This window comes from Zootoca vivipara, chromosome 17 (genome assembly GCF_963506605.1).
Source record: "Zootoca vivipara chromosome 17, rZooViv1.1, whole genome shotgun sequence".
Lineage (NCBI taxonomy): Eukaryota > Metazoa > Chordata > Lepidosauria > Squamata > Lacertidae > Zootoca > Zootoca vivipara.
The window spans coordinates 29416571-29431163 of record NC_083292.1 but is presented as its reverse complement, the minus strand read 5'-3'; the positions used below and the strand labels follow the sequence as shown (position 1 = coordinate 29431163).

Below are 14593 nucleotides of genomic sequence, written 5' to 3'. Positions count from 1 at the left end.
TGAGCTTTTTAAAAGGGTTTTATCCCAGAACATATACTGCCACAGAGTCTGGATTAAATCGACCAGCGGGCCGAATTAGGCCCCCAAAATGGACTTTGGGCATGCCTGTTCTATGGCCTTTAAAATGTTGGAGGGTTTTTTTTGTTTCTTCTTGTTCTTTTATGTGTTTTGTATTCTCATTTTATAATTTTTATGTTGTGAACCACCCTGTGTTCTTCGGATGAAGGGCGGTGTCTTGTGACGACACGCTTTGTGGGCCCAGTCACCTAATGTGGTGTTGAGCAAAATGAATTTGAACACCTGAATTAGGATTTGATCTGAACAAAGCAGTGTGTACTTATTTAATTGGTTTGAACAGACTTCAAGGGGTTGTTGATGAGGCCCCAGTGTGCCTGCCTGTAGCACTAGTGAAAGGGCTCGAAGAATAAATGGAGAGGTTTATTCTCTATCCCTGAATCTTTTAAGTGCAGTCCGCCAACACACACATCTAATATGGGATGACAAGAATACCGGCCTATCTTGCAAGGGCGTTGTACCTGTCCCACTTTGACCCTTCACATCATACCTAACTCTCGGTGCATCTATCCATGGTGCAAAACCCTGATGGATTATGGATAAAGAGTCTTAATTCCAGGAATGGGGAAGCCTCAGCCTGGGGGCCAAAGGTGGCCTGTGTAGCTGGCCCTCAGGACTCCTCCCAAACTTCACACCTCACCAACCCTGCTTTGCCCCCCTTTTGAGTGATTTTGCCTGGCTGGACTATGTCTTTGCAAGCTGATAATGCCTCTTCCTTGTCGGAAGAAAGGATAGAGAGGACTGTGTGAATGTGTGCAGAATCTGGCCTGTTGAGCAAAGGCAAATTATATATTTTTCTCTGCCCTTTGCTTTTGCCTCTGAGAAAATGAGAGAATCCAGTGATTTAACTTTTGTTGTGATACTACTCAACCTCTCCCCGTTTTCCTTTCCTTTTTGTGTGTGCAAAAAATCGAAAACAAAAAACCCTCCTGTTTATATAACTGTTTTTAAAAGTAGAAATCAGTTCAGGTCTCAGACTTCCCCAACAAGCGTTCAAAAGTGGGGGAGTGAGGCGGGGTGTGTGTTTTATTTCCTAGAAGACCTTGGGGGGCCATTAGAAGGTGCCAGGGAGAGAGATTCACATCAGTATGTGGAAAGCCTGGCTTCAATCTTGAGTGTGTGAAGAGGAGGAATCTGTGACCTTTCGGTTTAATCCTGTTTCATAACCCCCCCCCCTGAATTGATAGGTCCCTGAACGCTGCCTCCTGGTGGAGTTTGGGGGCTTGAGGCGAATTTGCTTAAAACTTCCTTAATATTGCGGTTCTGGAAGCAAGTCTGGCTAAGTGTGTTGGGGCTTACACCTGTGTAAGTGCGCAGCCTGCCCTGTGTTTCTCGGGCAAGTTGCTCGCAGTGGAACCGCAGCATTGGAAGGGGACCCCCAAAGGTCCTCTAGTCCAACACCCTGCAGTGCAGGAGTCGCAACTAAAGAATTCCTGGCAGACAGCCACCCAACCTCTATTTAAAACCCTCCCACCACTTTGCCTTCTGTGAAATGGGTTTGGGGGAACCCTATTTTGTTGCAGTAGCCCATAGCCATTAGTTTCACCTGGCTTCACCTGGCTGCTGTTCCATCAGAGTCTTACCTCTTTGCAGAGTAGACTCGGGCTCCTGTCCACTCTCCATTTACTGCATTCCTAGGGCTGAGATTTTAATCCCATCTTCACACAGCTGTTGTCTGAAATGCGTATGTACCCTGTGCTAAATGCTAGTGTTTAAGGTGCTGTTTTTTAAACCACCTTCCCTCCAGTTCGAGTCCTTAAGCCGTTTTCTAGTTCAACTGTAGCTCAGGTGTGGACATCTCTGCATATAGGGGCAGGGCCGTCTTAAGCATATCCAGCGCCATGGTGCAAAGCTCCCTCCTGCGCCCCCTCCCCCCCCCCCCGTTTCCCAGAGTTTTTTTAGGATGGCGCTACCGACGGGGCTGGAGGAGGCGGGCAGCGGCTGGAGGGCGGCTCCTCCGGCGGGGAAGAGACGGAGGCTGGACGAGGTGCCTCCCGGCTCAGCTGGCCGCTTCGTGCCGCGATAGGCAGACGGAGGCTCCGGGTGCAGCGCTGCTTTGGCGCGGCATGGCAGAGGTGAGCGAGGGTGGGGAGCTGATGCCGGGAGTGCTGCGTCCAGCCTCCACCTCTTCCCTGGCGCCCTCCAGAACTTGGTGCCCTGGCGCCCCCCCCCCACTAGCCTCTATGGGTAAGACGCCCCTGTATAGGGGTAAAGTTGCCCCTGCCCCCGTCAGCGCTTGCTGGTGTGGACACAAGCAGAAGTGAATCTGACACTAATGAAGCTGTACTGATCTGAACAGCTTGGGCTGGGGAGGCGAAGCGCTGTGAAACACACTAAGGAAACAGCAGCTTCACAGCACTCTTAAGGCAGTGATGGGAACACGCCCATGGATCCCACCCCACAGAAATCAAGAGGATTCTGCACACATGAAACACACATGCTTCTCAGTTCTCCAATCCGGCAAGCAACAGGCCCGATCACAGTTCCAAAGACAAAGCACTCAAAGGCTGCATTGCATGGGGGTTGGACTAGATGACCCTTAGTGCACCCTTCCAACCCGACAATTCTATGAGAGCCTGGCTTTGGGAGCAGGTCTATCTGGGTCAGATAGAGAAGCCCTGGGGGTCATGTCCCGTCCTTGAGCCTGAGGCAGACAGTGCCAAGCAAGATGGCCTGACTTGGTGTTAAGACTGCCTCCAATACAAAAACATTTCTGCGTTGTAGGGGGTTGGGCTAGATGACCCTTGGGGTTACCATCCAACAATTCTGCATAATTTCAGAACCACAGTAGCAAAGTGTTTTGCGTTGGGGGTTGGAGCTTGGTCCCTCCCTCACAGGGCTGTTGCGATGATGAAATGCAACGGGGTGATAGCGTGGGATGAGCCATATACAGCTGTACCTCAGTTTTCGAATGTCTCAGGGAAGTCAAACGTTTTGGTTTTCAAATGCCAAAATCCAGAAGTAAATGCTTTTGTTTTCGAACGCTCCTCAGAAGTCAAACGGCTTCCGCTGAGTGTTTCTCAATTAAATTTGCAGGCCGCCCTTTGCACCTCAGTTTTCGAACGTTTCAAAAGTCAAACGGTCTTCTGGAATGGATTACGTTCGAAAACTGTGGTACCACTGTATATGCACTTATTTTGAGGAAGGATCCTTTTTTAAAAATTAAAAAATCAGCACAGAGAGTGACCTTGCCACTCCTTTTTTTAAAAAAAAATGAGGGTTTGTGGGGAGGCACACTGCACATGCTCAGAGGCCTGAGGTTCCACGTGTTTAAAAACTTAGATGTAGTCAGCCCAGTATGGCTTGAGAAGGCCCCATGCGCTCCTCCTTGGCCAGCTTGTGTCAGGCTCCAAATTTCAGACCTCCTGTGGAGCAGCTGGGGGGGGGGAGACCTTCTCTTCCTTTCTCTCCTCCCCCACCCCAGTTTCCCAGACTGTGGCGGGTGGGGGGCAGGGAGGGTCTAGAGAGAGCAAGAGACAATGGGTCGTAGTGTTGTCTGGAGAGGGTCGGACAATGGGCTACGGTGGGTGGTTCTGTAAGCTTTTGAGAATTGCTGGGGGATTTGAGGCAGGGAGGCCTGTGAGAATCTGCTGGAGTGTAAAACTTTGCTCCTTGGCAGAACAGCAGTTCCCATTTTCAGGGCGCTGTTCCTGGAAGCAGGCTTCTGTTCTGACTACCACCTCCCCCGTTGATCTTAGGTTTTCCTGCAAAATGAAGCTTCTGGCCCAGAGTTCTTTTCAAAGGGTTCTTGCTATTTCCTGAATCGAAACTTGCAGGCTCAGTTACCATATACAGTACTCAAAAAGGCCTCTTTAAAAAAAATTGTCGGGATAGCTGGCTGCAGAATGAACGAGACTCCGCCACCTCTCGAGGGAGTCCATTCCACAGTCAGGCAGCTCTTACAGTCAGAAAGTTCTTGCTGATATTTAATTGGAATCTCCTCTCTTCTTGTAATCTGAATCATTGGTTCTCGCGCCCTCCCCTCCCCTCTGGAGCAGCAGAAAACAAGCTTGCTCCCATCTTCCGTGTGGCAGCACTTCAGGTCACTTGAATATTGGGGGGGGGGGGGAGAGATGCTGTAGCTCAGGGACAGAGCCTCTGCTTTGCATGCAGAAGGTTCTGGGTTTGATCCCCACTGCTAGTCAACCATAAAACGCTAGATGGACCAATAGCTTGACTCTCTCCCAGATCGTTTCCCTTGCTCCTAGCTTGGATGGTGCGTGTAAAAAAAGAGTAAGACATGGGAATTTGTGACACAATAGGATGTAGGAGGCAGGGGGCGTTGCAGATTGGGGTTCTGGTGTGTGTTTTCTTTTAACATGTTCTCTCTGATCACTTGAAAGCAACTTCTGATCACCCCAGGCGAGTTGTCTGTTTACAAGCCTGATCTAACCACTCAGGCCTTGGCCTTGCTTTGCATCTTGGCACAGAACCTGCCCTGCAGGCAAAGGCAAACTGGGCTGTGCCTGGCCTCCGAGCAAGCAGAGATTCCCCACCTACTTGTAAAACAGCATCCCTTGAAAGGGAACTCTCCGAAGCCCCAGGAGAATCGCCTCCGCCTCCACACAACTGCCATTCTCCCCCTCCTCTTGCAAAACAATACTGTATAGCCTTTGGGCTGGGTGCTGTAATGGTTTATAAAGGGCCTGTGTGTGCTCTCCAGGGATTTATTGAGGTATGCAGTAGCTGGCATTGCTAATCCGCAATGGTGGGCCATAGCTCCGTGGAAGACCATCTGCCATGCATACCAAAAGTCCCAGGTTCAGCTGGGAGAGACTCATGTCTGAAATCCTGGAGAGCTGCTGCCAATCAGTGTGGACAATACTGAACTAGATGGACTAATGATCTGACTTGGCACCAGTGTTCAAAATTCGCCAGGCGCATTTTGCACCAGGCTATCGACCAAGTGTGCCGGGATGGTGCCTGATGTCTCCACCATCTGTAGGTGCATGCCTGAGGATCCTTAGATCTGGACTGTTTTCACACACTAACAGCACATCCTGTAGAATTCTACCAGTTATACTTTATCTGCACAATCGGAATGAATTTCGGGAACCAAAATGCTTCGACTTTGCAGCCAGAGCAGGAGCAGTTGCCATTAAGAAAAAGAGGTCGGAATAGGCCAATATATATGTGGACTGGTCCTGGATCAAGGGACGTTCATTCTTTTAAGTTCTCAGATTTCTTAACCTAGGCTCATGGCTGTCATCTGAACTACGGTAGCCAGATGTTTAACAGAGAAATCCATCATTTGAAAAAGAAGACTTTAGAGCCGCCTGGCTGAAAAAGGGCTACTAGACATTCCGCTTTGGCATCTGCAACCTTTGTTCAAGGAGCCTCACACTGCTTGGTTTAAGGCAGCCTCCCGTGTTCCTATTTAAAGCAGGCCTTTATTTAAAGCCATGGGGACTGGAATCTTTATTTTTAAGGGAAGAGTCGTAGCTCAGTCGTAGAGCGCCTGCTTTGCATGCATAAGGTTCCATCTTTGGCGCCCACAAGTAGGGCTAAGGACGTCCTCTGTCTGAAATCCTGGGGGGGGGGGCGGCTGCTGCAAATCTCAGTGGGCATTTCTGAGCTCGATGGGCCCAGAGGTTTCCTATGGAAATGCTTCTCCGTTCTGTAGTTACTTGGGTCGTCCGCCGCCTCCTTTCTTCCTGCCGGTGCCAGTTTGCTTGCTGAGCTTCCTGTTTTGAGCATGATGGCTCTGCGCTCTGCCTGCACAGTGAGAGGCAGCAATGCTTCTGAATACCGCTTGCTGGAAACCGCAAGACGGGAGAGAGGGCTCTTGTGCTCAGAAGTCCTGCTTATAGTTTTCCCACCCCGGGCATCTGGTGGGCCACTGCGAGAACAGGATGCTGAACTCGATGGGCCACATGTCTGATCCAGCAGGCTCCTCTTTATGTCATTATGTTTTGCGGGTGGTTTTCATGGTCTGGGATACTTAAAACGTTTTCTGGCTTTTCTAGCAAACCAACCACTTGTGGTTGCCAGGGTTGTTGCAGTCTTCTGTGCCATGCCTGCAATCCCTTGTCTAGGGATGTTTAAGGTTTTTGTAAAGCCGCAGTCTTGTTGTGTGTGTGTGTGTGTGTGTTTTAAAAAAGCAACCCAACCTACCTGATTTGCCTTACCAGAATGATAAGAGTCAATCAGGGTTGGTAGAAGACTTAGCAGGCTTGTGTCAGTGTTAAAAAACTGCTGGAACAGGAGCTGCACTAGGATGCGTTTGGAAAGGGCCGTGTCTCTCTTGTCTCCACCTACAGTAACCATCTCTGGGCCAAGGAACAGGGTCTGAGAATTCCCGCGTAGTTTGCTAAAGGCTCCTTCATCATCACCTGCTCTGCTTGTTCTGCAGCAGCCCATCCTACTTGCTCCTTAGCTGGTGCAGAGCGTTCCTGGGAAGGGTGATTTCGAAAAAACCACCTATAATGAGTAATTAGCACAGGCTGTACACCAGAGTGTGTCCAGGGTTCATTGCAGGCAGGCATTTATATAAAGCAGGTCCTTGGCTGAGACATTAGAGGGTTAGTGACAGTTTCAAAAGAGAGAGATTCTTCCCTGACTTTTTATCTGTTGGGTGGGTTTATATTATTTCAGTAGCTTCTGGAAGGAATTTTTTTTATTTTGTTTCGACTATGTCAGACCAACACGGCTACCTACCTGTAACTAGCTCTATTTTTCTGGTTAGGATAGGATTATTTTGCCTTGACGTTTAATAAAATGTAGGTGTGGTTGTTTTTTTAAAGAAACAATTTTTACTTCGAGCTTTCATTTTTGTCTTTATAATTTTTTCCCTAAAAACCTCTTTAAAGTCTAGAGAAAAATGAGACACAAATATGAGTACTATAAGTTGTACCCTGTGTTAGTCTTACTCAGAGCAAACCCACTGAAATTAATCAACGTGGCCAACCTGAGCTCATTCATTTCAGTGGGTCTACTCTTAAGTAGAAGTTAGTTGTCTGCCAAAACATGCACTTCAAACAAACTGAGCTGTTTGTAAGAACCTTAGGCATATGCATTTCTCTGTAACGTTAAAATTTCAACAAAAAAAGGAGGTGGCAACATGGTACCCATGGTATTTTTGGGAGTTCAAATTTGGCATGTGCTTCTGAGGTTTCCTGGAGAGCCAGGCTGATACTCCTCCCTCGTGTTCCCTTCCAACGCTACAGATCTGTGATTCTGTGATTCTCTTTCTTTAGGTCTGTGTGTCTTAGTTCTATCTAGCCTTCCGAGGTACACAAAAAAACCCACACAGCCGCCATGGCAAACAGAGGCCCCTCTTACGGACTCAGCAGGGAGGTTCAGAACAAGATCGACAAGCAGTACGACGACGAACTGGAGCAGATTTTAATCCAGTGGATCGTTGCTCAGTGTGGGCCGGAAGTCGGGCAGCCCCAGCCGGGCAAGAAGAACTTCCAAGAGTGGTTGAAAGATGGAACGGTAAGGAGTTTGGTGTGGCTTATGTCAGGATATCCTACTCGCAAGTAGAACCTTGGCAGAGACACACGCCTGACAGGGCCCCTGTAATGACAGGGGACCCTCTGTCATTACAAAAATGCAACCTAAGTCGTACAGTGCCTTTTAGGCAGGCATCCCCAAACTCGCCCTCCAGCTGTTTTGGGACTACAACTCCCATCATCCCTAGCTAACAGGACCAGTGGTCAGGGATGATGGGAATTGTAGTCCCAAAACAGCTGGAGGGCCAAGTTTAGGGATGCCTGCTTTAAGGAGAGGCTGCGGGTATTCAGTGGTGTGAGCTCCCATGGGCTAGAGCAGGCAAGCTTCCGGTCTGCCTGATCTATTCTGTTTCATACAAAACCACCCAAGGTCTACTAATAACTGGAGCCTAGCGCTGCCGCTCAGAGCAGCGTTCGAAATTTTGCATCTAACTATTGGCCACTTGCGGCCAAGTGGCTCCAGGATGGCACCTGACAGCTCCACCATCTGGAGGTGCCTGCCTGGGCATCCTTGGATCTTGACTGTTTTCACAACACTCGCAACACGTCCTTTAGAATTCTGCCTGTTATATTTTATCTGCACACAAACGGAACAAATTTCAGGAACCAAAAGGTCATACAGTGGTACCTCGGTTTCTGAACACAATTGGTTCCAGAAGTCTATTCATAAACTGAAGCGAACTTTCCCATTGAAAGTAATGGAAACTGAATTAATCCGTTCCAGATGGGTCCGCGGCGTTCGTAAACCGAAAATTCATAAACCAAGGTGTTCATAAACCGAGGTTCCACTGTATTGAAAAATACGACTTCTGAGCTTCCTGGCCCCACAATGACAGCTGAACATTTCGTTTTGGCAGCAGTAACGCTGGTTTAAGAAACCACTTGGTGCCTAGCTTATTTATCCAAGTTTCTAATACTGGCTCAGAGGAGTTAGAGCACCTGCCTTGCATGCAAGAAGGCCGTAGAATCATAGAATCAATGGTCCCTGGTTCAAGTCACAGCATCTCCCAGTAGGGCTAGGAAGGAGCCCCTGCCTGAAACCCTGGAGAGCCGCTTGCTTGCCAGTGTAGCCAATACAAATTTTAATAAATCAATCAATAAAAATAAAAGTATCCCACCCTTTATCTGTAGGTCTCAGGGCACCTCACAACATGAAATTAAAATATAAAAACCACAAAATGCATAATAAAAATAAGGGCAACAACAAACCAATAATCCCCGCTCCCACAGACAAATATAAAAGTGGCCTTCTGCTACACCTCATAGCACTTGAGGCCTCTCTCTAGCCCTGAGGACCAGTTCCTTGGTTTTGTTTAGATTTAACGGAACTCTCACAGCCTCTCCTGGCTTTTTTGCCACAGGATTTGAATTTCTTTGGCAGAGAGGTTTTGTTTCAGGGAATGCCCTTTTATATTTGATGTATTTTAATGTTTGTTGGAAGCCGCCCAGAGTGGCAGGGGAAGCCCAGCCAGATGGGCGGGGTATAAATAATAATAATAACAATTATTATTATTATTATTATTATTATTATTATTAATGCCTCCTTGGAGCCTGAGCCCCTATCTACCCTGAGGAGATTTGAAATCTCAGGTTTTTTTAAGGGAGGTGCTGACTGAGGGGGCAAACGGGCAGAGGGTTGGATGTGAGGTGGCTTGTGGGTTAACATCTGGTACGCCAGCTCCATCTGGTACGCCGGCTGAGACCCCACCTGCCTGCAGACTGTTTCCCCAGAGTGGTGCATGCTCTAGTTATCTCCTGCTTGGACTACTGCAATGCGCTCTATATGGGGCTACCTTTGAAGGTGACCCAGAAACTGCAAATAATCCAGAATGCAGCAGCTAGACTGGTGACTGAGAGTGGCTGCCGAGACCATATAACACTGGTCCTGAAAGACCTACATTGGCTCCCAGTACACGTCCGAGCACAATTCAAAGTGTTGGTGCTGACCTTTAAAGCCCTAAACAGCCTCGACCCAGTATACCTGAAGGAGCGTCTCCACCCCCATCATTCAGCCCAGACCCTGAGGTCCAGCTCTGAGGGCCTTCTGGCGGTTCCCTCACTGCGAGAAGTGAGGTTACAGGGAGCCACTGAGAGGGCCTTCTTGGTAGTGGCGCCCGCCCTGTGGAACGCCCTCCCATCAGATGTCAAGGAAATAAACTACGACCTGACTTTTAGAAGACATCTGAAGGCAACCCTGTTAAGGGAAGTTTTTAATGTTTGATATTTTATTGTGTTTCTAATATTCTGTTGGGAGCTGCCCAGAGTGGCTGGGGAAACCCAGCCAGATGGGCAGGGTATAAATTATTATTATTATTATTATTATTATTATTATTATTATTATTATTAATGATCACAACACTCCATTTTCTTCCTGGCCCCTGACTAGGTGTTATGCCACCTCATCAACAGCCTTTGCCCCAAGGGACAGAAGCTGGTGGCGAAGATCCAGAGTTCCAGTATGGCTTTCAAGCAGATGGAGCAGATTTCCCAGTTCCTGCGTGCAGCCGAGCAGTACGGCATCCAGGCCACAGACATATTCCAGACGGTGGACCTCTGGGAAGGTACAAAGTATTTGCGGCGGGGAGAAGGAAGGAGGTCGGAGGGAGCATCTCTGAGGGGAAACCACATGGGATCTAAGGCCACCTCCCCTGGCTTCCAGCCTCCCCAAGCCTTGCCTTGCCCAATTCCTCCCCGGCTGCAGTTAGGGTTGAAGGCTGTCCCTCAAAGCCTGCCTGCTATGGGGCGGCAGGCTTCCAGAAGAGCGGATTGGGGCTCCCTCCCTCAGCTGCAGTCTCAAGAAAAGTCTCCCCATTCCCTCTTGGCAATTAGGGATGGAAAGGAAAAGAAACAATTAGGGATGGAAAGGAAAAGGGGAAGGCATGAAGTCGCCTCGCCACTTTGACTTGGGGGGTTGGCATATAGCACCCCCCCTTCCAGGGATTCTGCTTGGAAATGATATTTCTGATTTGAGCCGGTATCTGGATCACTGAATTCTCCATTTCTAAACAGGAGCAAAGCCAAGGAAGTGTCTCTTTTGGCTCAACTTTTAAAAACAATGCAGATCTCTGCCAAATCGGTCCACTTTATAAAATAGGCTCCTAGCTGTTTGGAGAAGTTAAGATCAGAGCTTCCATTTTTGCCTAACCTGCAGTGTGGGATGAGGGTGGATTCTTAATAGCCTGTATAGCTGTTTGGTAGAGTGCTTTTACTTAGTTTCTTGGTTTATACATTTCTATCTCGCCTTTCCTCCAAGGAGCTCAAGGTGGCGTAGATTGTTCCCCCCACCCTCCATTTTATCCTCACAACAACCCTGTGAGGTAGGCTAAGAGCCAATGAACTTCCTTGCTAAGTGGGGATTTGAACCCAGGTCTGCCTAGTCCAAAACTCTACCCACTACATTATACTGCCTCCTGCTTTGCCCAGGATTAATTCCCAGCCATCTCCAATCTAAAGGGTCTTGGGTAGAAAGTAGTAAAGAAAAATTCCCTCTGCCCTAGAGAGCTGCTGCCAGTCTGTGCTGAGCAGACTGCACTAGACTCGGTGGTTTCACCCTTCTTGCAAAGCAGCTTTTCATGTAACGGTTGCTACTTCCTGGGGATGGTGAGCCGAAACAGGAAAAAATTATGGGGAAACGATGCAAGATCGCCTTGCCTAACTTGTAAAAGGGAGTGGCCTTTTGCAGTCCTTGGCTTCAACGCTTTGGGGTCTCTGCCAGACTGTAAAAGAGCACAGGGCTGCTACTTGATCTTGAGAATGGTGTTAAGGCTTGGACGTGGAGAACATATATTTGACCGACTTCTGAATTCTTTCAAATCCACAGCTAAACACATGGCCAGTGTGCAGAGAACCTTGATGAACCTGGGAGGCTTGGCGGTCTCTAAAGGAGACGGCCTCTTCGTCGGGGACCCCAACTGGTTTCCTAAGTAAGTGCTGTGGCAAGAGGGGGTGGGCGGGTGGACTGACTCCATATTGGGCTCTAATTTGTAAGGCGTGGAATAAGGGAAGAAAATCACTGTTCACTGTAGGGTTGTTCTGTAACCGTTTGAATCCCAGAAGTAGTTGCATTGTAATGCTTCCCAAAGCACGTTCTGTAACATTACAGTGGTACCTTGGCTGTCGAAGTTAATCCGGTCCAGGAGTCTGTTCGACTCCCGAAATGGTTCGAAAACCAAGGCGTGGCTTCCGATTGGCTGCAGGAGCTTCCTGCACTCAATCAGAAGCCATGTTGGACGCTCAGCTTCCGAAAAACGTCCACAAACTGGAACACTCACTTCCAAGTTTGTGGCATTTGGGAGCCAATTTGTTCAGGAGCCAAGCCGTTCAAGGTACTACTGTATTCAGTCACTGGGACAACCTTGTTGGGTAGGCCAGTATTATCCCCATTTAGCTACTGTGAGAAGAGGAAGGTTGAGTGAAGATGGCAGGAGATGAGAGTCTGCTGCTGCGCATCAAAAACATCAAAAAACTTCCCAATACACGGCTGCATAACGTCATTTATGCATTGCTCTTCAGCTGGCGGCTCGGAGTCTGCTGCTGCGCAGGTGACGAACTTGTGGTCCTCTAGACCAGTAGTCCTCAACCTTGGGCCTCCAGATGTTTTTGGCCTACAACTCCCATGATCCCTAGCTAGCAGGACCAGTGGTCAGGGATGATGGGAATTGTAGTCTCAAAACATCTAGAGGCCCAAGGTTGAGGACCACTGCTCTAGACCACAGCATATCTGGCCCTATGCCTTCCAGATTTCACTCCTAGTTCCCAGCCTCTGTGGTGAATGATTAGGTATTGTCAGGGGGTTGTAGCTGCTACTCTCGAGTAAAGAAGCTCCAGTTGCGCTGTCTTTAAGAGTTTTATTGTGCATACTATTTACAGTGCAGAGATAGCAGAAAACATGGTCGCCTAGTCCGATTCAGAACCCAGCAATGGCTTCCGTCTGCTTTTCGGCCAGCATAAAAGCCTGGGCACCCCAAAACGCCGCCCCTTCGCCCTACGTGTAGGCGCGTGCCTCAATTCGGGCACCGGAAAGAGAGGTCTCCCCTCTTGCTGGCTGGGGCGGTGCCTGGGCTCCGATATCTCACTGAGCCCCTCATCCGCTGACCCTCGTCTCTGAGCCCCTCCTGCACGCTCTGTTCCCCATAGCGTTGTCAGGGCTCAGACGCCTCACTTCAGTTCCCATCATCCCTGACCACTGGTCCTGTTAGCTAGGGATCATGGGAGTTGTAGGCCAAAAACATCTGGAGGGCCACAGTTTGGGGATGCCTGTCCTAGCCTATGTCCTCTGCAATGATGTGTGTGCTTGTTTCAACCACTCACTTCCTGCCTTCCCCATTCTACCCGGACAGGAAGTCCCAGGAGAACCGCCGTGCCTTCCCGGAGGACAAGCTCAAGGAAGGGCAGAGTGTCATCGGCCTGCAGATGGGCACCAACCGGGGAGCCTCACAAGCAGGCATGACAGGCTACGGCATGCCACGCCAGATCCTTTGAGCTGGGCTGCCCCACCAAGCGATGGCTCCTTGCTTCCCACACCTAATCTCCCCAAGAAAATCTCTCTCTCTGTCTCTCTCCAAATTGTGCTACCACGAGAGGCCTTAAAGGCATGCCAGGAGGAGATGGGCCTTTCTGATGCCCATTTCCCCCCTGTGCCAGCCCTAGTCAGTAACCTCCTCTCTTTTTTTACTGCCCCCTTTTTTACTCATATTTTTCCTCTGTTCCGCCTCTTAAGCACACACAACTGGAGTAAGTACACTTTCTTTCCTTCTCCCTGCCTACTCTTGATCTCATTTCTCAAGAGCACTTTTAACCCCCCCCCCCCGGGGGGGGTGTCCTCCATACAACACCTCCCCTCTCACACACACCCTAAATATAATGCTGGGGGCCAACCAACCACTCATCTGAAGAATACAGGGACCAAAAAAAAAGGTGTGTGTCTCCTTTTTCTCCCCACCACCCTTCATAATGCCAATGTGGTTTTTCTAGTGGCCAAATAGCCCTCCTGCTGCAACAGTTTTTTTTTAATTTTTAAACTCACTTTTCACATTCCAGAATCTGGCCCCTTAAACCCTACTTTCCTTTTACACTTATCTGGACCAAATAAATAAATAAATGGCCATTTCTTTTTTTGGACACTGTTTTTGGCAATCTTAACTCAGCAACTTGCCAGCAAAGCAGTCCTGGATAACATCTTAGAATCTCAGCACTCTGCACTGCAATGTCTTTTTTTTTTTTTTGCTGGAGGGGAGCAGGGCAGCTAACCTCTTCCCGTGGTGTCTACTTGGCAAATAACACCCACAACCCACAGGGCAGGAGGATGTCTTTGGCTGGCACAACCTCCAGAGATCACAAGGTGACCTCCAGATATTCCCTACAACTACATTCCTGGGTAGCTGTTTCATTTGGGGTGCTTTTAAGGAGGCAAAGGGGGGGATTTTTAACTTTTCAGCTTCCCCTGCTCTGTGGAGCAGCTTCCCAATCCAGGGCCGGCTACCAGTCTCTCCCTGCCCTGGAAATCCTCTTTATTTTTGTCTTGCAGTGGAAAACCTCACTCTCTGCTGCTAATTCCCACCCATTTGGGTGCTTCCGCTTGCCTGCCAGGCTTTGTTTCTTTTTTCTTTATTTTACTTCAGGGGGGTGGGGGCCTGGTCAGAGCTGTCTTGCCATTCCAAATTTGCCTCTTCTCCAGGGCACAAAAAGGCACAGGGCTGAGTCTGAACTCTTAAAACTGTGTGGCGTTCTTAACTGTGGAATGTACTCTGCCTCGAGATCACTGATAAGGAATAAACATTGCTCAAGTCCTTTGTTTATAACCCCTGTGTGTTTCTTATCTGGTTTGGGATGGGTGGAAAGGGCTGGGCGCTTTGTTTTGTTTCTTGAGGGAGGGCGGTAGAGCTTTTTAGCAAGCACAACTGGATCAGGAAGACCCAGCTGCCCTGCAGCCCGACAGCTGTTTGCCGGGGCTTCAAAGCGCCGCATGCGCTTCTCTGCAAGCCCCGATGATCCCGTGATCTGCCGAAAACCCCTTTGTAGCCCAGCCGGCTCTCCATCTGCCCCACACCTGAGGTATTACGCAC

The 14593-nt window shown here is 49.0% G+C and overlaps 1 protein-coding gene across 1 annotated transcript in view; it reads left to right on the top strand.

Annotated features, from left to right (window-relative positions):
- TAGLN2 (transgelin 2) overlaps window positions 1-14329 on the top strand; it is a 31789-nt gene extending 17460 nt beyond the window's left edge. Inside the window, exons 2-5 of the mRNA XM_035098187.2 lie at window positions 7272-7512; window positions 9916-10090; window positions 11350-11452; window positions 12869-14329. Of these exons, the coding sequence (XP_034954078.1) occupies window positions 7333-7512; window positions 9916-10090; window positions 11350-11452; window positions 12869-13010 (600 nt within the window). The 5' untranslated portion in view covers window positions 7272-7332 and the 3' untranslated portion in view covers window positions 13011-14329. The remainder of the gene's footprint in view (window positions 1-7271; window positions 7513-9915; window positions 10091-11349; window positions 11453-12868) is intronic.
- The last annotated feature ends 264 nt before the right edge of the window (window positions 14330-14593 follow it).